Source organism: Archocentrus centrarchus, chromosome 17 (genome assembly GCF_007364275.1).
Source record: "Archocentrus centrarchus isolate MPI-CPG fArcCen1 chromosome 17, fArcCen1, whole genome shotgun sequence".
In the NCBI taxonomy this organism is placed as follows: domain Eukaryota; kingdom Metazoa; phylum Chordata; class Actinopteri; order Cichliformes; family Cichlidae; genus Archocentrus; species Archocentrus centrarchus.
The window spans coordinates 11,930,719-11,955,951 of record NC_044362.1 but is presented as its reverse complement, the minus strand read 5'-3'; the positions used below and the strand labels follow the sequence as shown (position 1 = coordinate 11,955,951).

General features: G+C 40.9%; 1 protein-coding gene across 2 annotated transcripts in view; it reads right to left on the bottom strand.

Annotated features, from left to right (window-relative positions):
• The window catches only part of gng12a (guanine nucleotide binding protein (G protein), gamma 12a), a 32,636-nt gene extending 8,252 nt beyond the window's left edge, over positions 1–24,384 (bottom strand). Inside the window, exons 1-2 of one of the 2 annotated variants that reach the window (XM_030752765.1) lie at positions 23,992–24,384; positions 13,120–13,262 (exon numbers count right to left, since the gene is read on the bottom strand). In XM_030752765.1, the coding sequence (XP_030608625.1) occupies positions 13,120–13,133 (14 nt within the window). In that variant the 5' untranslated portion in view covers positions 13,134–13,262; positions 23,992–24,384. The remainder of the gene's footprint in view (positions 1–13,119; positions 13,263–23,991) is intronic. The other variant, XM_030752766.1, reaches the window with a different exon arrangement.
• Between the last annotated feature and the right edge of the window lie 849 nt (positions 24,385–25,233).

The window sequence follows — 25,233 nt, the reverse complement described above, 5'->3', positions numbered from 1 at the left end:
TGGCCATTTTCCAATATCAAAGATGACCATTATACTAAAATCATGGCTTCAAAATGAGACTCAAACCAATGGGTCACATCATAAGTGGTTACATCTATCTTTTATATACAGTGTATGCAATGGACCCATAAAAAAGGGGTGGATGTTAACCTAATCCTAACCTTCACTCTAAACCAGATGCTGGTGACTTAAGCATTTCATTTTTAACATTTATTAACTTCCTATTTATTATTTATTGATGATGATGATCACTATTATTATTTTATTTTTTTATTTATGTATTTATTTTTAATTGTAGCTTCTCAAGTGTGAAGGTCTGCATCTTCTCTTTTGTTCTGGATGTAGAAGATTTGACTATAATTTCTCACTATTTTAAAAGTGTAAAAAGAATAAATGAATAATTCATTTTTTTTAAAAACACACACATTAATTAATAAGTTGGGGAGGGAAGCTGCTGCTTCGGCCCTAGTTTCCACTAAGAGCAATAAAGATAATGCATTCTGTATAAGGGTTCCAGGCTTAGCAGCAGAGCTATAGCATCACCCACAGAGGTGCAGGTTTGGCTGCTGAGATAAGTGACTGACAGGTCCCCACCCAGGCGGCTGACTATACACTCTGTCCAAAGGGAATGCTCAGAAATTCACTGTTCCTTATGATTAGCCCAAGAATGCTTGATTAAGATCCGCTAACAGCTATCCCTATTCCTGCGCAATCAGATAGCTTCCAGGAAAAGCAGGACTGTTCAAAGGTTATTGGAAAGTTGTTCAAATAAAACATGTGGTGCTAAAAATAACAATAGATTTCATGATACAGTATATCTTCTCAGTTAAGGTCAAACCCACATACCATGGTTTCTCAGAATCAGCCAAACTGCACAATCTTGTAACACCTGCTGCAGACTGACTGGATCAACTAGTCTAATCACCCCGTAGTCGCGTGTCTCAGCAACTCAAGCTGCGTTTTACATCCATCCATCCATCCATGTCTGTCCAGTATGTATAATAAATGTAATGGATGAATTTAATTTAATTTAATAATAAAGCTGATTTTGATTCAAAGTTTCAGCCTTTTTTTTTTTTTCATTTTTGGCCACAGTGGCTTTTTGTGACAGTGGAGAGAGACAGGAAATGGGGAAAAGATACAGGGGATGACACGCGTGCAAATCGGCGCCGGGCCGGGACGCAAACCCGCTCCACCCGCACCGCAACGCGGCGTGTGTATGTGGTCCCCGGCTTCACCACTAAGCCACCCAGGCACCCCAAAGTTTCAGCCTTGACAGCAGACACTGCCTTCTACACCAATCAAGCATAACATGGCCACTGATTATGGGGCACCTGTTAGTGGATGGGACGTCAGGGAGCAAGTGAACATTTTGTCCTCAAAGTTGATGTGTTAGAAGCTGAAAAATGGGCAAGTGTGAGGATTTGAGCGAGTTTGACAAGAGCCAGACTATGATGGCTCAACTGGGTCAGTGCATCTCCAAAACTGCAGCTCTTGTGGGGTGTTCCTGGTCTGCAGTGGTCAGTATCTATCAAAAGAGGTCCAAGGAAGGAACAGTGGTGAACCAGCGACAGGGCCATGGATGTCCAAGGCTTACTGATATACGTGGGGAGCAAAGGCTGACCCATGTGGTCCTGCTGGGAAACCTTAGGTCCTGTAATCCATGTGGATTTTACTTTGACACGTACCATCTACCTAAGCATTGCTGCAGACCATTCCTGGTGGCTGTGGCCTCTTTCAGCAGGATAATGTGCCCTGCCATAAAGCAAAAATGGTTCAGGAATGGTTTGAGGAGCACAACAAAGAGTTTGAGGTGTTGACTTGCCCTTCAAATTCCTCAGATCTCAATCCAATTGAGCATTTGTGGAATGTGGTGGCAAAACAAGTCCAATCTTGGTGGCAGATAGCACAGCACACCTTCAGGGGTCTAGTGGAGTCCGTGCATCGGTGGGTCACGGCTGTGTTAGCAGCAAAAGGGGGACCAGCCTAATCGGTGTATATGGATGTTTGCTGCAAAGAGCCTACAAAATGTTTATGCTTTCCACATAAATGTTCATCCTGGCAATGCAGAAAAACCACACAGTCATCACAACTTAATTTGCCAAAAGTCTCCTGAGATATCAGCAGTCACGACTGCTGTGGGCAGATGTAAAACTCCATAGAAAATGATGAACAACCTGAAAATATGATGCCTCCAGGCACAGCTGTTGCCAGTAAGGAGGCATAAATAACAGTCCAGCATACTGGAGCAAACTGCAACACAGTCGCACAGTGTCTAGACAGAAGACTAGACTGAACTCATTTCTCCAGGGTTTCTAAATCCTAAATTCATGCACAATTACTCAAGGCTCATTCTTGTCCAAATAAAGTATGAATGATTCCTTGTTTCAAACATAGACTGAATGGCTGAGAAGTTTTGCTGCAGGAATTGCAAGTCAGCCCAGTTTTTTTTATGAAGCACTAGAAGTTACAAAGCTACACAGAAAAGCTGCATATAAAGTCAGATAAGTTGGGTACATCCATGAGACAGTAAGTAAGTGAATCAATGTCCTTAAACATGATGTTACTGAGGTCAGGACTGTGTGAACATAACTGACTGCTGTACATACAGTGGCTGATAGAATGCAGAAGAGGAGCAGCATTTGTGTCAGCAGCTCTGCCTGACATAATGACCGATAGCAATGATAATAGAGAGGACAAGCAGGACCGGTATGTAAAAACTAAGCAGAGCCAGGAACTCACATGACGAAAGAAAGCAATCTCAACCTAATTAGATTCCACTCCAGACACAGCACAGTTCACATGCTCACTACTTGATATTCTTGTTATTCTTTCCTGTAAACTATGAGTGTGTTTTCATCACAATTAAAACAATGGCCCAAATTCTGTCTTTGAGTTATTTGTCTCTCTCACACATCACTGAGTCGTTTGGTAAAATCTGGCTCATGAACTGCTGAATGAGCTATTTTAAGCAGCCTGGGTCAGCCGTGTGGTGGCCCATGGCTATTGTTGACATCACAAATTATCAGTTGTGTAATCCTAAAAGTGGGTGTACTGTGGTTTAAAGATTAGGGGTGAATGTCAAGTAAGTGTAGCATAGGCAAGTGAGGGTTTTAAATGGGTACCTGCAGCAGGTGTGGTGGGAGTTCAGCTGTGTGTGTGAATCCCAGGATACAAAATAAAAAATATCTGTCATGTGAGAGACCCACTTAACTACAGCAATACAATATAAAACAATATAGCATATTATAGCAACTTAATTCAGCCCAAACAGTTCTATGGACCAGCTGCATGTAAGTACACAATGGGAATGTTCCCTGGGAGTTACATATCTTCCAAAGGCTTCTTTCTGTTTGCATTTGCACAGCTAATAGGAACTCTGAAGAGATGTGACAGTCAGCTAGCAGCTTATAATGCAACAACCTTTCATTTTCTTGTAATCCCATTTAAGACTCTCCATTTTCTCTCTCTTGTAGTAGATGCATATTGGCAAGTTGATAGGAATTTTACATTTAACTCTGATGAGTCAAAATCACATAGCATTTCCTCTGTTGCCCAATATAGCCTGGACTTTACTAACGGGACATTTTTCTGTGTTTTGTTCTACTACTGTAAGACTAATGTTAAAAAGTTGTTGCCCAAATGGCTAATTTTTTTTCCTTTAGTAATGGACGTTACTGGTGCTGCATTCATGTGTTCAACCTGCACTTAATCTGGGCTTACAACAGTACATATATGCCATTCAAATTTTCCGCTTTGCTTAGAAAGAATTAAAGTCCACAATTTGTGTGCAAGCACAAAAAAAATTGGGAGCACAATCCCGAAGGGTTACTAGAATTATGAAAAAGTTTTTATATTAGACAATAAGTAGAGACAGCCTTGGGCTGTGACTTCAAGCAAAGTTTCATATCAAAAGTGCAGCTGATAGTGATGTGCAATAGCGGTTGATACAGATAAAAAAAGATTAAAGGGAATCCAAAGACATCACAAGTGGTTAACATGGGGGCCGGTGTGGGGGTGTCTGCAACATGCACAAAAAAACAAAAACCTGAACACAACAGTGAAGAATGTGAAATATTACATCTTTCCATTAATGCAACTGTGAAATGACTCCTTGCATTCCTTCCTCAGGAGGGGCCACAAAAGAACAAATTATGCAAAACACTTTGTTGATGCTTTACAACCTTTCAAACACAACTCATGGCTTTACACGCAGGATGTCAAAAGTCTATAAGCGTCACATAAACCGATGCAGAAGGTTCCTCAATGATATCATTAGCAGATAGAGTATATACTAAAAATAGCCAGCAGCTCTTTGTTGTTGCTGGCTACTTTGCAATTGGTTCAAGTTAAAAATGACACGCAACTGTAGCTAAATATGACCTGTCCGGGTAGGATCCAGATTAACAAGGTCTTAACAGTTTCCACGAAGTTGCCCGTGAGCCTCTGGTTCCCCAGTAATGGGTCAATATGGAGCCTGGAGCAGCCCAAAAACAAACAGAGGCCTGTGGCAGATAATGTCCTTCAGACGTCATTGCAGACGCACAGAGAGTGACATGCAGGAGACATGGGCAACCTAGGCAGAGAGGCTGCCAGGCAGCGTCTCTCTCTGCACTGCCCTCAGAAAACAAACAGCATTGTTGTCCAAAAACTGCACAAAAGAAAGCTTAGTGCAAGCTGAGTGGAGTTTGCTGGAAATGGATGCAGGGAAGGAATGAATGGCAGGGCAGAGAGTTGTGTGCGTGCAACCGAGACTGATAAGAGTTTGTGTGTGTGTGTAGTAGAGAGAGAGTTCAGCTGAAGAAAGCAAGCTGTGCAGCTGTGTGTATGTTGCATTTGGTCTCATGCCAAATATCTGCTGCTGGAGACAGGAACACCATAAAACTTAAAGCTATTGTGAGTGCTTTGCCTTTTGCCTCAGTCACCCTCGCCTCTGAAAGCTACTATTCATGACGAAGGCAGAGAGATACCACACAATGGAACTCCATTTCTGCTCCAACACTGCCCTGCCTATATGGAACAATAAACAGACGTATTCGGCCTTTCCAGGCTCCACCCCTGAGCTAAACTGACAACATTTATGTTGCTACTGCAGCAAACGTGAAACAGAAAAGGGCAAAGGTGTGTAGTGTTGTTAGTTACTCCACATATTCTGCCTGATGCAGGAAGTGTTAAACAGGAACATGCATGGATGGAATAATTGATAATGGCTCGGACGTCACAAAGCTTATTAGAAAACAACGTAAAGGTTGTAAAGGAGTTTGTTTTTCAAGCTAAAAGGAAATGGGATTAGTCAGCTGGTGACATAAATGGGGATGTGCGCGTGTATGTGTGCATGTGTGTGTGTGTAAACCAAAGACTGGGTGTGTGTCAGGAGGGCAAAGTCTATTTTTACAAGTGGACACGCAATGTTCCCTTTATGGCATTCAGATTTACACACATATTACTATTATACAATATTAGTATTACAGAATCAGTTCTATAAGGAAAGTTAGGGAAAAGACAGTGTTACTAAATCTTTTATTATTAATCAGTATCAGTAACCAACCATGTAAAAAAGGACAAAGGGATCAATGGTGGAAAATACAGTGGTGAGTTCCTCTTTCAAGATTCTCAGGCAAAGGGGAAGGAGGGAGGGAGGGAGGTGTGCTGCTACATCCAAGAGAAAAGAGCCTCAAAGTTGTGTGAAAATTGCTCTTTTTTTTTGGAAAAACAAAGTCCGATAAGTGCATGCTTAAAACTTGCTTGTATTTCATGGAGTACATACTGAATCGATAAATATATATTCGTATAAAAAAACAGCAGACAAAAGTATTTTGCAGCCTGAAAACAGATGAAAAATAAGCGCCTTATTAGCAGCTCTCTGATGACGCTCTTGAAAAACTGTATAAATGTGCATGTATACATGCATGTGAGCAGGCTGCTGCATGGATATTGCTTCTGTTGTGCATGCAATTGTTCATTTACAATTTTTGCTGAATCACTGTATACACTGGCATGCTTTATTCTTTATTAATGTTTGCTTTTCCAACAACTGTTATCAGCTATAAATGCAAATGGAGAACAGTTGAAAGTGAAAATAGGGGAACAATGAGCACCTGCATCCACATTTAAGAATATTTGTACTTCCCATCAAAAGTGACACGAGCCACTGTTTTGCCTCATTAATTCAGCAGATATCCAAGAAGCTATGCTAACATGGTGAAATTTATTTGTCTGTAAACTGCTCAACTTTGCCATCACAGGTCAAAGGTCATGGGGCCACATGGCTGTGGATATCTTTTTCTACCCTGAGTCTGAACCACTTCCCCTACGTAATGCCTAGACAAGTGAAAAATAATCCAGAGGGCTTTAGAAATCACAGACAGGAGGTGAAACATGAAGAAGTGAGAGGAACCAGGCTCTTATAAAAAGAGATGAACTGCACCTAGGGCAGCTGCTTTTGCACAGTTTAAAAAAAACAAAACAACAACAACACCTGAGCATCAGCACCTGAGCATCAGCCTTCCTCCAGCCTACAGGAAGTGTGGGATGACTTCACGAGTCAAGAACAAGTCATGTGGTCATGTTTTCTTTTATCTATTCACTGACCGTATATGATTCAGAACCCAATGATCCACATTATCTGCTAGTAAGAAGGGACATTACTGAACACACAGGGACAGGAATGACAAGCATGTGGATAGCAGACAGATATCTACACATGACCACTCAAGCATGGGAAGACAAAACCCTTATAAGAGGAAAAGGAAAACAGGAACAAGCTGGTAGAAAGTGTCAGCAGAGACAAGAGAGAAGTGCTGATCTGAGTTATAATTGGAAAACTGCAGCAGTCACTCTGACAAATGCACATTCAGTATTGTGTTGACAGTAAAAACCTAATTAGACTTCATGTATACTAATATATTGCCTATTCCAAAGTGATTAGTACTACAGGGTCATAACTAATTTATTACAATAAGCTATGCAGGTATTTACTGTGCTACAGTTTCAAAGTTCAGGTAAATGATCTTATGATCACTTTATGACAGCATTGAAAACCTTGGTGAGGGCAGAGGGAGAAGGTTAGGACAAACGGTTATGACCACAAACAATAAAAATGTCAGCAAAGAGCTAAGAAAAGTTTGCCCAGAGACCAAAAGTTGGACATAAGTCTTGCAAGTTTAAATTTCTTTCTAAAGTAACAAGTGCATTTTTAGCAAATTTTTAAAAAAAAAGAAGTTAAATTTTCATGCTGTTGTTAAAACATATGTGGAAACCTTGTAGCGATGTGATGGACGCAGCTGCCGGGTCTGAAAAGCGAAGTATTGCGGAAGTGCGTTAAGCATCACATTCTTTTTAATGGCCAGCAAGTGGCGATAGATGCGGTTGCAAAAGCACACCTGGTACTATAGAAATTAGAAAATAAAAAGTGGCAATCAGACTTGATCTCTAAATAATTTCCTGAGGAGTTTATGCTCTCAGCTACTCAATTCAGGTCACACTGAAACATTAAGTCCATTTTATAAATTTTGGTCAGCCTATAGTTTGGAAAGGATTATTATCTGTGCTCACTATCTAACAACTTGACAAGTCACTAGCCAATGGGTGCACGGTTTCACAGTAAGCTGCACAACTCACTCATCTCATCTGGTTTGAAAACATAAAGATGTTGATGGTGACAAAGGTCCTCTCAAGGCTTCAAGAGGTTAAAATATGCTGACTTTTATGTCGTATTTTAGATTGCACTAAGAAACATTACAATACTACACTTCCCATAAATCTCAAGCACAGGCACACACACACAACCATGGTGTATCTTGTGATGTCTTTTTTTTGATACATTAAAAAAAAGGAATAGCGTGTCCATTATAGATCTAGAAACCTGCAGAAAAGAGTGTGAAAGAATTTCATCACTGCATAAAATCCCACAAAAACACCCCAAAGATAATGAAACACTCCTAATGTCATTGACGTTGTTGCACTCGGGGAATTTAAAATGACAACATGCCACTGAAATTCTAGTCACGCCACGGAAAGAATTTTTGGTTTTGTTTTTCAAGCATCTTTCTCATTCCCCTAATTACGTTTCAGAAACTCATATAGATTCATTTTAGACAGCAGGAACAAAAGTTTAAATTATGATGGTTAAAATACATAAAAAGAGGCAAACAGGATCTCAGACAGTCCACTGACTTATAGGCAGACTGACTTACAATCACCCCCCTACTACACATACACACAAAGGAGTAAGAGTTACTATTAATCAGGGGCCACATGAATGGCTGCTCCTCCCTCCAACCACCGTGACTCTGTTCATCTAACAGTTTCAAAGACATGTCGGGTGCAGGAAGAGGCTCACACTGTGGGTCACAGTGAGGCCACTTCCTTTGCAGCCCACCCCAAATCCCCTCAAAAATTATGTTTGCCTCCTCCTCATCCTCCCTCCGTCTCCCTTTACTTCCTCGCTCTTCATGCTTCATCCATTTCTCAGCACTACAAGGTCACTAGGTCCACCAGACTCATTCATGCAAGTAGTTTTGTTTATTTTTAAAATGGACCATAGTAATTTAGAAGAAGAAAAAAAAAATCAGTCAAGACAAAATACACATAAGGTCACTGTGAAACAGCATGCAGGAAATCAACAGAGCAAGAAGTGCTTCTGCAAATAGAGGTATACACAGAAATGCGTGCGTGCGTGCGTGCGTGCGTGCGTGCGTGCGTGCGTGCGTGCGTGCGTGCGTTTTAATCAGATGGACTAACTGCACTAACAGTTCATAAATGTCTGAATAGCAGATCCTGCAAATAATTCCTCCACTGAGAAAAAAAAAAAAATCTCCACACAATCAGATAACAGCGTAGTTTTTGCAGCAAAAATTGCAGAGAGAGGGAACACTGCTTATTGGGAACAGTTCCAAGAGGTAGCTGCACAAGGAGTCACTGTACAAGAAAGGTTCCTAGACAAAATGTGAGGCCTTGCTGCACCGCGAAGGAGCGAGTAAATGACTATAAATCACAGTCGAACAAAGCCTTGATGTGCTTTAAAAGTGAGCAAATTTGACGGAGTGTGAATGAGACACCTGATCCAAGCAAATGAGAAGGCACTGAGAATGCGGACAAGAAGACAGACAGTGACTGTGCATCTCTTGGGCACCTGTTTCTGCTCCAGACAGACACAGGGTATAACAGACAAAAACTGTGGGGCCCAAGGAGTTTTTTTAAAGCAAATAAAGGGGCGCAAGTTTCTCCTCTCAAACACAGCACAGACACTTGTGGATGCAGAGCCCTCTGCTACAGGTGTCGAGGAAGAGTCCCAACTATGCCTCTGTGAGGAAGGACACACACTGGCCTTTGTTTGGGATGCCAGCAAACTTCCCTATAGACTCAGAAAGGCCTCTAAAGCAATGAAAGAATCCATCAAAGTGACACTGTTTCTCCAGCCCACTTGCATACACCCAGACAGCTGAATTTACATGCTGATTGCACTGCGAGCATTATGAATGATTCATTTGTCAAGCTGGACTGCACAATTCTGCTGCATCTTGAACTTTCCTCCAGTTAGTTAAAAATGACATGCTGCTGATAGAGCACTGCACCCTACCAACATGTACATATTCAGGAGCTGCTATTAACACTATTAATAAACTAAAGGTTGTCATATATCCTGAATTGCTTTATGCTGGCAGGCTGACCTACCCACCCTAACCTAACCCACAACAGGATATGCCCATATTTGGGCCTCTTGTCTTGTGAAATCCTGTTCTTGTCAGAGGAAATAACTTAAGAAGTGTTTGTGACCTTACAAAAAGGTATACCTTCCTGTGAGTGGGAGTACTTCAAAGCACTTCAACCAGTCCTACCAGACAGAAGTATTGCCTTTACATGTTTCTGCAGGAAACATTTTTTAAGTACTTGCCAATCACATATGTAACATACCAAATGTTCATTATGCTTCCTGACATTAATGACATTAATCCATGGATATAGGGACACATACAAGATACCCCAAACAAAGAAGTCATCTGGACAAAAATATATCATTTTGAAAAAGGTATTGTGCCTCTCACCTTTGTTATTTGTTGAGACTAGATCTTAGTTATGTTACCAACAAACAGCAGATTATCAAGAGACTGTAGCTCATCTGTCGGCCTTTGTGTTAATGGCACTCTGCTTTGTTGGTTACTATAGAGTCCTTCCAGTAAACAGTGCTAATACATAATCTACAGGAGCCCACACACACACACGCAGCCACACACAGGCACACATGCTATCGGAGCCATCTGACGACAAATAAATGAACCCTGATTCACGTCACAGGTACAAAATATGCCAAACACACAACACATTCTCACATTGCAGGAAAAGCAAAGTAACACACAGAAATCAAACGCAGAGGACAATGGGCAACCTTACAGCGTTTTCCAAAGTGACAGATGGGTTTTTGTGTGTGTGTGTGTGTGTGTGTGTGTGTGTGTGTGTGTGTGTGTGTGTGTGTGTGTGTGTGTGTGTGTGTGTGTGTGTGTGTGTGTGTGAGAGAGAGAGAGAGAGCACGCAAGATACATGGGTTGTCACATAGAATTGGCATCACACAGGCAGAAAGACTGATATAAAAAAATTCATTTAACTATAAAGAGCATAGCTGATGGTAAAAAACTAAAAGACAATAGCTGGTCAAATGTTTGCTTTTGTTGGAGTGGTACCAGCAAAAGGAGCACCAATGAAAATGACCAGCACTTTGAGGGGGAGCAGAAAGCAATCAGAGTGCACCACCTTGTGGCAGAAAGATGGTACTGCAGTAAAGGTGCTGCCCTCTGAAGATCCAAAGAATCTAAAGAGTTGCGTTTCAGGACTGGTTGCTATGACCGTGAGAATATTTCCTGTTTTGTTTTAGTCTACTTTAAAGTGGTAAAAGCAGTCCACAGAAGACCTGTGTTCCCTGCTTTTTATCCTCACCAGTACAGAAGGGAATGGCTTCAAATTATGTGAAGTATTCAAAACACAGAGAGAGCTCTCAAAGCAAAGCCCACATAATGTGCTTTAAGGGCAAATCTTCTGTGAGAGAGACACTGTTTATTTGTTCTTACAGAGGCCTGCTGGTGGTTATGATGCTGCCAAACATCATAAGCTACCATCGGGGAGGAAGCAGAGAGGAACCCACATGCTGATGGGTCTTCTGAAGGTTTTTTTTTTTTTTTAAACTTATATTTTTGTTTATGAAAAATTAACATCTTTACAATAAAACCTGACCTGTTAGTTTGCAGCATGTGTTCCCCTTCCAACACATTCATGTTGGGAATCAAGCCCAAAAAAAACAATGGGGGACAAAAAGAAGTCCCTGCATGTGGCAGTTTAAAGGACAATGTGTGGAAAAAGAGACTTTCTGGTGTTCCCACTGATCATTTACACACTGTTCTCCTGTCCGTCTGCTGCTCTCATAAAGAGAAACACACATGCAGGGCCCTGTCAAGCTGGCCTAGATCATGTTTATATGTCTGCAGGGACAAAGGCTCAACCATATTTACCAGAATTTTTCCAAAGAAAGTTAAAGAACAATTTGTAGCAAAGCAGACAAGAGGGGAAACATACACAACATTGCTTCAGTCTCTTAACCACATAGAGACAAGTCCACCAACTCATCAAGCAATTAAAGTACCTTTATTCACTACAGATATTGGAAAATCACTCTGCCACTCCATACACCTGGAAAAGAAGCAAACTGGTGAGAGTTTTGCTTTAATTAAAGGTTTTTGAATTCATAAAAGCCCTCCCTTTATTGTAAAGACTCAACACAGGGTACCATATACCCCAATTCAAGAGTGCTACTGAAATGCACATAAAAATATTTATTTGTGTTTGTGCCTTTTTTTTCTGGCTAAACAGATACTGTTTTCCATTTAACTTGACTGTCTGCCCATTTGCTGGCCTGATTCTGGATGCTCTCTTTTCTTGTCTCTGTCCTCTCTCTTTGCACTGACAATAGCACACAGACGTATTGTATTCAACAAGAAAGTAGCAATAGTCTGATGTAAGTAAGGCATGTAAACAGTATTTGTGACACAGGTTATTATAAGAGGAGACTGGGGAGAATCCACATTTGATAACAGTATGACACAGAGATTAGTTATGTGAAAACATCATTAATAAATGTGGGCGAAACAGAAGCCACCCTGGCTTTATACTTACAGCACTGACTTTGACTACATGTCCGCTCTTACCTGTTTCTTATTGCTGTCTTCAGCCTGCTCTCTCTCTTTCCCTCTCTATCCTCCTCTCTCCATCTTTGTGACGCCCAAAAGGTGAAACAGAGTTTACAACCAAATAAAAAGGAATAAATTGATCCATATCAATCAAAGATAATGCCCCAGGATCGGTTTTTATTTTCCTCAAATAAAAAGACAGTTAGTTTGGCAGAATATAACAAGATTATGTCAAATACTAAAATACATTATTATTCCTACGATTGCTATTTTTACTATTACTATTACTTTTTATTGGTGCTGAAATTGAAATTTATGGGTCTAAACTCACCAATGTATGTCTGCATATTAAGTGAGGCTCTAACTAATCTTTTTCAATATAAACGTTCATATTGTAGAGGTTTGAGTTACAGATAAAGTTGCAACTAATACCTAATAACTTCATGATGAATAAATCCACTAGAAAGTTAGATAAAGCCATAAAGTATTACAATCACTTCACACACTAATTTCCAAGAACACAACTGCACCGGACAGCTGTCAAGCAGAAAACTGACTGTATTATAGATGGTATACATATGTTCACTGGCCACTTTATTAGGTACATCTTGCTAAGGGTGAGCAAGGTTGGACCCCCCCTTCTAACTTCAGAATTTATTCTTTGTGGAATAAATTCAACAAGGTGCTGAAAACATTCCTGAGAGATTTTGGTCCAAGTTGGCATGACAGCATCACACAGTTGCTGCAGATATGTCAACTACAGATCCGTGATGCCAAGTTCCCATTACACTACATCTTAAAGGTGCTTTATTGGACTCTAATCTGGTGACCCTGGAGGCCATTTGAGTACAGTGATGTCATGTTCAAGACAGAGCTTTGTGACATGGCACGATGGGTACACTGTGGTTATAAAGGGATGGGCATAGTCAGCAACACTACTCACGTAGGCTGTGGCATTTAAATGATGCTTGATTGGAGTTAAGAGGCCCAAAGAGTGCCAAGAACATATCTCCTACACCAGCCATCACCAAAAGGCGGATCTCGGTCCGGATCCGGACCGAAATGATGTCTCAAGCGGACCCGAACCTAATACCAAAACAGAAATAACCACTTAATTAAAATCTTGTTGAGCACTTTCTGGTTTACCGGCGCAGCTTTTACAGTCCTTACGGTAGTAGTGAAGCGTCCAAGGAAACCCACTGACCAATTGCATGCGAGTTTGGCTATACCACGTGATACCACCAAGCTGGTTCCTGCCGGCTGGTAAACTTTGTAACAAACAGGGTTATTATTGTTAGCGAAAATGAACTAAATAATGAAAACTGAAACTGAAAAACATTTTCATTAGCTGAAATAAATAAAATCTATAATTAAAAGCAAAAAACAGTATTGTGAGTTTATAAAACTAACAGAAATTATAGATAAAATGACCTTTGTTTTCGTAATTTTATTTAAAAAACCCTTGTGGATTGATATGAAATCATTTAATCCGCTCTAACAGTTTAAGTTGGGAGCGCCATCGGGCAACTGTGTGCGTGCGTGTGTGCTCACCGCATCGGTCCGCAGCGGTCTGCCGAGAAACCGCACTGAGCATCAATATAAGGACTCACAAATGTCAGCAAATTCCTGGAGGGAGACTGCTGAAACTATGGGAATGGATGAAAGTGGACAAACAGGGACAAATATGTTTGCAGCCAAAAAACTGAGCACAAAGAGCGAGGACCAAAAAAGTCCCAGCCGGCACCGCATATAAAACACCGGCACGCGACCGCAAGGTAATTAACACACACAATCCAGCTACACAAGCATAAATGGTTGGCCACTTAAGTAGGTTGTGTACACAGGCCGCAAAGCTAGCTCTCCGAGCAGCTCCAAACCAGAAGCAGCTTCATGTGGTTATTAAACAAATATGTAGGACCGCTTTTTTGCATTTGCGCAATATTTCTAAAATTAGAAACATCCTTTCTCAGAGTGATGCTGAAAAGCTAATCCATGCATTTATTACTTCTAGGGTGGACTACTGTAATTTGTTATTATCAGGCTGTCCTAAAAGCTCCCTGAAAAGCCTTCAGCTGATCCAAAATGCTGCAGCTAGAGTACTGACAGGGACTAGAAAGAGAGAGCAGATTTCTCCCATATTGGCTTCTCTTCATTGGCTCCCTGTTAAATCTAGAATAGAATTTAAAATCCTTCTCCTCACATACAAGGTCTTGAATAATAAGGCCCCATCTTATCTCAAAGACCTCATAGTCCCATATCACCCCAATAAAGCACTTCGCTCTCAGACTGCTGGCTTACTTGTGGTTCCTAGGATACTTAAGAGTAGAATGGGAGGCAGAGCCTTCAGCTTTCAGGCCCCTCTTCTGTGGAACCAGCTTCCAGCTTGGATTCGGGAGACAGACACCCTCTCTATTTTTAAGATTAGGCTTAAAACTTTCCTTTTTGATCAAGCTTATAGTTAGGGCTGGATCAGGTGACCCTGAACCATCCCTTAGTTATGCTGCTATAGGCCTAGGCTGCTGGGGGGTTCCCACAATAGACTGTTTCTTTTCAGTCACCTTATTTACTTTGTTTATACTCCACTCTGCATTTAATCATTAATTGTTATTAATCTCTGGCTCTCTTCCACAGCATGTCTTTCTCTCCCCTCAGCCCAACCGGTCACAGCAGATGACTGCCCCTCCCTGAGCCTGGTTCTGCTGGAGGTTTCTTAGTGTTAAAAGGGAGTTTTTCCTTCCCACTGTCGCCAAGTGCTGCTCATAGGGGGTCGTTTTTGACTGTTGGGTTTTCTCTGTATTACTGTAGGGTCTTTACCCGTAATACAAAGCGCCTTGAGGCGACTGTTTGTTGTGATTTGGCGCTATATAAATAAAATTGAATTGAATTGAATTGAATTGGTGAGAACATCAGGATGCAGCTGGATTTGAGCTTTGATTCCTTCGAAGAGTTCAGTTTGTTTTTGTCAAACATTCGCTGTGTTCTGATGTTTTACACCACGTGTTCTGCACTGACCCTGAAATTTGTTGTAGAGTTTATTCAGTTTTGGAATTCATGTTTTTCTTTATGTTTCTCCTTGTTAATGTTCATGTGTTTCCTTAATATTACACACATTAAATACGTAGTGGTGCTATTTTTTGAACAGTTGGTTGTTGAATGCAATTTTTTAAACGGTATCTTTAGTCGAGTTATTATTACACAATAGTCACTCTTGCACCTGACAAAGCAACTAAACTAAAACTGAGGAAAACTAAACTAAAACTAAGCATGAAACCAAATATATATATATATATATATATATATATATATATATATATATATATATATATATATATATATATCTCAAATTAAATAGTTGGACTTCTGGACCTTGGCCTCATTAAATTTTGTCTGACTGGACCTCTTTAAATTTTATTTGAATACCCCTGTCCTACACCATTACACCAACACCAGCAACAGCCTGTATTATCGATACAAGGCGGGATGGATCCATACTTAATGTTGCTTACACCAAATTCCAATCCTACCATCTGAAATCAAGACTCATCAGATCAGGCACCATTTTGGCCAGTCTTCTATTGATCAGTTCTGGCGAGCCTGTGTGAACTGTAGCCTCAGTTTCCTGTTCTTAGCTGACAGGAGTGGCACTTTTTCTGGTCTTCTGCTGCTGTAGCCCATCTGCTTCAAGGTTTGCGCATTCAGAGATGCTCTTCTGCATACCTTGATCGTGATGAGCGGTTATTTGAGTTACTGTTACCTTGATATAAGCTCAAAGCAATCTGGCCATTTTTCTGTGACCTCTGGCATCAACAAGGCACTTTCCCCCAGAGAGCTGCTGCTCACTGGCATTGGTCCAGAGCGTTCTCTGTAAACCCCAGACATGGTTGTGTGTGAAAATCCCAGCAGATCAGCAGTTTCTGAAACACTCAGACTCACTTGAACCCTACATAACTAGTGTGAAAACTCTCATGGTGTGACAGCCTTATCAAATAACTGTTTCAAGTTATTTTTCTCAGTAACTGTTCCTCCTAGTTTCTCCTAAATACTGTTGAGCAATCAGCCCCTCAGCTCATTAACTAACCTTTAAAGTTAGAGGGACAGATCCAAATCTAACCTCACATTAAACTCTACAAGGAACTTCAACCTTGAACACAGCTTACACTCCAAACACACCTATCTTATCTGCTTCCCTCTCTCTGTCCAATCAGAGATCAGGATGAACAGCTATGTACTGGCAACAAACCGAGGCCTCCTCACCAACCTCAACACAAAAAAAAAAAAAAAAAAAAAAAAAGGTTCATATGTCAACGTGGGTGCACTTACGGCATCTGTTTTAAGGTATTGCTCAGCAGGTAAAAAAAAAATAAAACTACATAAAAGAGATAGACTCAAGATGGCATTGTTGAGTCGACTTGTTAAATCACTCTCACTATAGGCTGGTTTTGTGTAGACCATCGTACAACCAAAAAAATATTCTTTCAGAATCTAGTTTTGCTTTACAGAGGCATGTTATTACAAGCCCAAAGTGCTTTGCAGGCACCAGCAGTCACAGCATACTAAAGACTATCAGGAGCCACTGCCTAAATCTCCCTTTTTAAAACAAAAGCCAGTAAAAATATCACAACTCTAAATTTGTTTTCACTGTTTTCACCAGAATTAAAAAAAACAAAAAACAGCCCTCACTTTTTAATTTGCAAAATCTGAATGGTGCAAGTCCGCATGTAAATGATGAAATAAGCTGGTGTTTTCAGTCTCTGAGGATGGAAATATCAGCCAATTATTCAATAAGTCCAACCATTTAGGAAATTTATCAAGAAAAAAAAAAAAGCACATCTTAATTCAAGCTTCTGTGGCTATTCTTGTACATATTTTTTTTGGAGGGTGCCACCATGGTGTGGTGGTTAACACTGTCTCACAGCAAGAATGTCTGGATTCGAATCCAGCCCAGGCCTTTCTGTGTGGAGTTTGCATGTTCTACCTGTGTCTGGGTTTTCTCCGGGTCCTCCGGTTTCCTCCCACAGTCCAAAGACATGCAGTTAGTGGGGTTAGGTTAAGTGGTGATTCTAAATTGCCCATAGGTGTGAATGTGAGTGTGAGTGTGAATGGTTGTCTGTCTCTCTGTGTTAGCCCTGCGACAGACTGGCAGCCTGTACAGGGTGTACCCTGCCTCTTGCCTTATGACAGCTGGGACCCTGTGACCTGCGACCCTGAAAAGGATAAGAGGATGGATGGATGGTTTATTTTTATTTTTGCCTTTATTTTGGACAGGACAGTAGAATAGACAGGATGGGGCAGAGAGAGAACAGTGAAGTGGCACGCAGGAAATGTCCGGACTCGAACCTGGGGATCTGCAGTAGCCTTCCAGCATATAAAACTTGTATTTATGTTTTATCAGTATATTGGGCTTTTCGTCAGCATCTAAGCATGTCTGCTTCATGTCTGACTGCACACCCTGGTCACCTTTCTGTTAAAGTTCTATTAAAGCTGTAAAACACAGCAAAGTTCTGAACACTTAAGTCACATTAATGACGATGTATTTACAGGATTACAGCGGTGCCATGAATCCTGCATCTTCAGATGTTCAGTTTACTAAAAGAAATGATTATCTTTTGAAAATGCCCCAAACCTGAGAGAGAAAAAAACAGGCAGTCTAACTGTTGGACTTTTGGCTTGACGCCTGCTGTCGATCTCTGACTTGCAGTCTAGCTGCGGCCAAATAACCTCACACAAAATGGAAGCCACAAGGTGCCCCTTTTGCTGCTTAAAAACTACTGTGGCTCATTCCATCAATGTTGTGAGTATGTCTGAATGAAGCCATGAAGAGCATTTACATTGAAAATACCTTTACTTTAACAGACTGATAAAGCCAGCAATGTTAGATATGCCATGAATAAAAAGGGGTTATATGTAATTGACAGGAATTTTCCATTTGGAATTTTGTATTTGGTGGACCTTTTAGTTGGGAAAGCACAAAGGAGAAGGGCACTCAATAGAGATAAAAGGTATATCTTTATTATATTTGATGTATGTGCTTGTTTACTGAAGCTACTGTAATGCATTTAAGGTTCAGCTATCAAGCTCTTGTGGCTGACTTGGATATTTTTTTATCTTGTCCATTTTTGTACTTTATTGTAAAGACTGTGGCCAAGTCTGAGCCAATCTAAAGGTCCACTAAACTTCCTACTTAATACAGCCAGGGGTGCTTTCAAGACTATCCTCAATGAGCAAAGTCAGTGGAGAAGAACAGCTAAAAGAATTTAGACCTGCTTATAGATTAAAAAAAAAAAAGCACATTAATTTAGTTCTCACAAATACAGTATTAATAAGATCCCTGCATTTAAATAAATCCACACTAATGTTCTTCATTTTTTTTCTTACAGTGAAACCTATTTTGCCCATAAATGACTAGCATCTTGCTGATTGGTTGAAGCATTGGCTGAAATATTAATAACAATATGAATCAAACGATAACTAAAACAGATCTCAGAGACGTCGTTAAATCACACATGCATGCAAAAACTTAAGCGTGTCTATGAGAAGCATTTGGTGGTTTAGGTCAAAGGTGACTGCTCATAGAAATTCCTGAGATCAACGTGCATGTTGTTACGTGGCTTTGAGGACAAAGATATTTCACTGCAACTGAAAAACATAAAAATCTTAAAAAGGAAACATATCTGTTATCTTGGCCACTTATATCAAAAACAAAATCTCAAGAAAGCCCAAAAAGTTTACATTTTGAGGTCTACAGCTCCACAAGCCCCATTCATTCTGGAGTAACAAAATATGAGCTGCATAGCTGTGAGGAGAAAGATGAGGACTAAAAAAAATCCGTGGCTTCTCCTCTCACATGGATGTTAGATGCTCCGTGTTTGGCACTAGCTTTACCTTTGTGCCCATCAGCTGTGTCCTCCACTGAGACTCATAATAGGATCTGTACAGCGTGAACACAGCTTCTGGGACCAGTGTGTCCTTGAAATGAAAGGCAGACAGAGGAAGCAAAGGCAGCACAGAGAAACAGAGACAAGGCGATGAATCAGAATCAAAAAGCCTTGACACATTTACCGAAATGAAACGAGGGGAAATTAGGTCTGCGCGCTACCTTCCTTACCTATCTGAGATGGTTGCCACGACAACACTTCCTGCTTAGCAAATGTGTACATGTCAGGCTGATGTCAACCTGATTAGTACATCAGCACTGAGAGTGCCTCACTTCCTGAAGGCAGCAGTGAACAAACTACCTTCATCTGGTCGTTTTGACTGTTGGGTTTTCTCTGTATTATTGTAGGGTCTTTACCCACAATACAAAGCGCCTTGAGGCGACAGTTTGTTGTGATTTGGCGCTATATAAATAAAATTGAATTGAAATTGAATTGAATTGCCCTCACCTTTGAAATGCATAAAACAAGAAAGAAAGAAAGAAAGCACCATCTTAGAAAATGTTTCTGCTTTAAAGTGCGTGTCTCACCAAGTTGGCCCATTTTTAGCCAATAAGAAAGGCCCGAGTAATGCTTGGTATTTCATAAAAGCAAGTGACTGTGCTGCCAAACCAACAGATGGGTGTGACTGTATATTCGCAGTGTCACCACCACTCCTCTCAGTACATCTGCTGCTGGGTAGGGTGGAATTCAAGCAAACCAGACACTGTAGGCTCAGCCTTGTGACTACCAAGTTACACAATGCAGCGCACACACAGACACACACACCACAAACATCAAGCTGGGAAAGCCTTTAAGGGCCACAGTACATCTTTACATACTGTAACTCTGAAGTGCAAGAAAATCATGAATCAAAAAGGAGAAGTTGTGGAGTTCTTGTTAGTGGCAAGAAAGAGAAAGTACATCAAACTGTTATGTTAGTGACATTTTTCAGTCTTGGAAGGAAAAAAAAGGCATTTCTTCACGTACACAGACGCAAACTGCCATGTTTTGGTACAAGATGACTCTGAAACTAAAGTATCGCGGCTGCAGCGCATATGCTTTCAAGACCCCCCACCCCACCCCCCAGTGGGACTCATGTCCAGGAACATCAATCACAGGTTTACATGTTGTGAGTATTTTTCATAAACTGCTGTGAGACTGTGTTCTGGATTTTGACCTTCAGTGTAAGAGCACAGATTATAGACTTCAAAATAAGTGTGGACAACATGTGTGAAAGTGTCTGTAAATTTTACAGAAAATGAATCAGCAATGTGTCAGTGAAATGCGCTGTTTCACAATACTGGCAGCACAAAAATCAGAGAAACTGCTGCTTGTTCTTGTAGCGCTCATATTTCTCTCTGACATCAAACATCTCATCAGATTTGTAACCTTGTTTCCTTTGATTACTTCACTGTAAATGTTGCCAGATTTAGAGTATTTTACTGAGGCATTTAAGAAAGTTCTCCCTTAATCTAAGGATTGTTGTGAATTATTAACGAATAAAATGCTGTAGTTTTGCAGACTGGACGATGACATTTTTCAGCGTCTTGAAAGCAACAGAGAAATCAAGAGAGATTCTCAGGATCATCTCAGGACCTATGTTTGGTATTTTCAGCAATTACAACGATTATTTCAGTGAAGACACCAAAGCAGCTATCTGGCTATTGCTGACTAATCATTTTAACGATTATTATAGATTATGAATAATCAGTATGAGAAAAAATTAGGACTTAAGTGGGAGTGAATCACTCATTTATACCACTGATGAATCTTATCTACTTTTCTTTAAAATGTCACATGGTGAGAAATTCATTATTATTTCTTTGAATTTACAGTCACAACTTCAAACAGCTCATTTTAGCCGACAAAACTAAAAAAGAATCTTTAAAAAAATCTTTAAAAAAAAAAAAGCACCAATTTGTCTTTTTCAAGAATCAAAAGTGGCAAATTCCTCTTTAAGTAGTCTTCAGGAATAGTTCTCCAGGCTTCGGATGGTTTTGCCTTTTGTTCCATTCTCTGCAAAAAGATCCCACACCGCTTCAACAATGTTGAGGTCCAGGTATGCTTTTACTGCATTGGCAGTGTGTCTGGGATCATTGTTGTCAGCGCTGCAGATCAGATGCTTTCCAGATGGTATTGCATGGTGGATCAAATCTGATGGTACTTTTCTGCATTCATAATTCCATCAATTTTGACAAGATCCCCAACACCACTAGCTGAAATGCAGCCCCAATCCATGACGGAGCCTTCACCGTGTTACGTAGATGACTGTAGACTAGACGCTCACTGTTACACCTCTCCTGGATTCATCACTCCATCAGACCTGTTGACACAGATTTTCAGTGCAGTTCTTGCGTAATTTGGCATACCTCAGCCTTTTCTCCCGGTTTCCCTTCCTCAACAATGGCTTCTTGACAGCCCCCCTTCCACTGAGACCATTTCTGAGGAAATTTCAGTGAAGAGCAGATGGATCAAATGAAGGGCCCAAAGCCTTTCAGATTCTGTCCATCTGCTGTACACAGTTTTTAGGCCTGTCACTTCTTTTGTCCTCCATTTGTCCAGTTTCCTCACATTTTTTTAAGGACACACTGCACACCATGCTGAAATATGCAATGGTTTCAGCTAATAGCTCTCTCAGAAATCCCTTGTTGGTGCAAAAATACAATTTTATGTTTATTGAACTCTGTTATCACCGGTATTTTTCAAGGATTCAACTAAAGGAATCGGAACAAATTATGTGTTTTTGCAACACGCTCCTAAGTAACAAAATTCCTAAAGATGCAATTTAACATTGGTTCTTTGCTAAGTTGTTATGTGGAGAGACAGCACTTGTTAACTTCTTGAGTTAGGTGCCTTTTTATTGAACGATTCATAGGTCAGTGTTGAGTGGCCTATGAATCATTAAAGGGTCACTTTTCTTTTGACTATACTAACAAACAAAATCCATTCCTCTGAAATCCTCTGTAGTCCTCTGATCAGGAACAAGGACTGGACTGATAATGAGTGAAAAAGCAGCCAATGTCCAAAGAAAAACTCTGAAAGCTTTAAGAACTATCGCTCAAGACCACTCTAAAAAAATTATGAGAAACTTTGGCTACCTGGAAGTAAACTACAAAGAAATGAAGGGTGACTCAAGGCTTACAGTACTGAATGTGTGCCTTCCATGAGTGTGTTGTTGTTACATTACTATAGGAATCAGGAATGGAGTGGAGAAAGGGTGTGAATGTAATAACATGTACTTTAGCACAAATACTTTTAGAAACCTGTACTTTTCTCCATAGCCTGTAAGCCATGTCGGTTTCTGTGTGAGTAACATGTTGAGAAAATATGTGAATCTCAGCCCAGTAAGGAAGTAGTGAGATCACTGAAAAGACACGAAAACAAGCACACACAGGCACGTACACACATACCACCTCCTACTTCAACAAAACTCTCCACTGCGGGGAATCACAGAGAGCACTATGAGGAAACAGATCCTGGCTGATCAGAGTCTCAGACAGTGGCCACGGCTGCATCTTCCTCCTGCTCATCAAAAACTCACTGCCAACAGAGTCGAGCATTCTGAGTAAGAGGAGATGCATACCGTTTACTGATAAAGCATTACAGCACCAGTGGCAGCTGGATGTGCAGCCACATCCCACAAGTTAACTCAGATGGGGAAGAAGGAAGGAAGGAAGGAAGGAAGGAAGGAAGTAAGGAAGGAAGAAAAGAAAGCTGATCCTCCATTCAGTCTTAAATCTTACAGGGAGTTAACTTCCCTGTCCTTTTCTCATCCAACCGTTGCATTAAGCAGGACATGGCTCCCATCTTGATCACATGACCCCCTTCCTCTGTTACTAATCAATTTACATGCATCACACGTCACACTAAATCCTGCCAGCTATCCAGCTAACCTACTCATACAACTACAAATGCAGTCGATGCCACCAAAGAGAGGTAATGAGTTTCAAAATGACTTTTAGGTTACAACACATCAGAAACATCCCAATAAACCTCATCTGAGGAGCAGAGCTCTTCTGCTCCATGTAATAGCACCACGCAGCCTTATGGCTGGACCCAACACTGTAGGAGACAGGCAGCTGCTCATGGCTGTCATCACCTTTATTAATGAAACAATGACATAAAAGCTGCCACAAGGGGAGGAAAGCACTTCATTTCTTCTGACTTCTGAGGCCGTTCACTCCTTCAAAATAAAACTTCAGGGCAAACTAAACCCATGTGAGGAGCATGAAGACAGGAAATGTATGCTCCTCGGTTTCCAGTGTGTGGTGTGATCCACTTATGTGGAGAGGAGGCTTTGATGGCAGTGAATGGGGTACTAATGAGTTGGCCTTATCAATGGCTGGTCTGTATTCTGTCCTCCTAATGGCCTGAACTGTTGATGCCCCATGTAAACATCTCAGCCACTTCCCAGGCTCAGAACTGGTTCATAGTAGACTATACCAGTAATGTTCCAAGCCCCTACCTATTATATATCTCTATATCTGTTTGGCCTGAACAAGTGGCTGGTTTAATTTTCTGTTCTGGAATAATCTATTTGCGTTTCAAAATAAGTCACTATGTGGCAACAGAGTAGGTGGGGCCTTTGGGGAATAATCAGGGCAGAAGGCCCAGACAGCAGTGTGCTGAGTAAAACCTTCAGTTAAAAGCTTTCACCTGTTGAATACCAAATGAACCACACATTTCTGTGTAGACCCACAACTGCAGAAAAACATTTGTGCGTCTAAACTGTCTGTGGTGCCACCTAAGTGTAGCACAAACGGAGGGAGGCTGTGAAAGCTGGCAGCTGACAGTAAATATGTTTCATAGTAGAACAGATTGAGACCAACTGTTGCTTCAGCGTAAAGCTCGTTATATCGGCTGGTAATGTGACATTTTATCAACACGGGTTGCAGTCTTACCTGGCCGGTGTGTAACGTACAGTCAGGTCTAGCCGCGTCTCCTTCCACTGAAGCCAAACTGTATCCGTCAACAGACTGGGAGGAGACCTTTCCCTCTGTTCTGTCTCACGGCGCAATGTCAGAACTACACTAATGTGTTTACACCACAGACTGTGGGAAACCAGCTCAGCAGAGACCTCGCCTCCGTCGACTTCAAAGCACCGCTTTCACTTTCTGGAGACGGTTAGCGCTAATTTTTAATTGTTGGTTACTTTTTTCTTTTTCGCCAATAACACCACCTTCGCCCCTTCTTCGTTCCTTTTCCTCCACTTGGACGCTTTGCAACGAGAACAGCCGAATCTCGTCGGGAGAGAGGCGGACCAACCGAAACACGGGACGTCTACCAGCGTCAATCTACCCACCACACAGGCACCGCTTCCGGAAGTTTCACAATAAAAGCAAAGGCGCCTCGCGCATACTAATGTTCTTGGAGGGAGGGAAAGCATTTGCAACACTAAAAGCTTCGTTTGGGTGGTTACTGATAATATTATGTAGAATTGAACCTAAAAAGGTGAGTGTGAAGTGGACCTCGTTAATGTAAAATTACTCCTTCTTTTGCATGAGCTACCACACAACAAATACATTCTTTACAGTAGCTGATGAAATGAGCCGCTCTTCAGTTTTTGAACCGAGCTTATTAGTTAATTAAAAGTATGTGTGAAATATTTTATTTAACTCCAATAATAATAAAAATTATAGAAATTTTTTTTTTACAAAAATTAAATCAAAGCATGTGGGAAATGTTTTATTTTAGTCTTTAGTTGGTTTGCTGAAAATTATCAGCCCTACCAGCCTAACGAGGATTGGAGGTCTCCACCCACAGGCCACTTTATTAGGTACATCCCGCTAGTGCTGACTCCCCTTTTTCATAAGGTAGCTTCAACAAGGTGCTCCTCAGAGATTTTGGTTCATGACGCAGCATCACAGAGCTACTGTAGACTTGTGGGGTGCACATTATGTGAATTTCATCACCATCCTAATGTCCCAGCTGAAATCGAGACTCATAAGACCAGGCAATATTCTTTCTCACTAAACCCTAGACACGGTTTTGTGGGAAAATCCCAGCAGATCAGCAGTTTCTGAAATACTCAGCCCATCCTGTCTGCCAACAACAACCATGCCACATTCAGTGACTTAAATCGCCTTTCTTCCCTATGCTGATGCTCAGTTTGCATTTCAACAGGTTGCCTTTAATGTCTACAT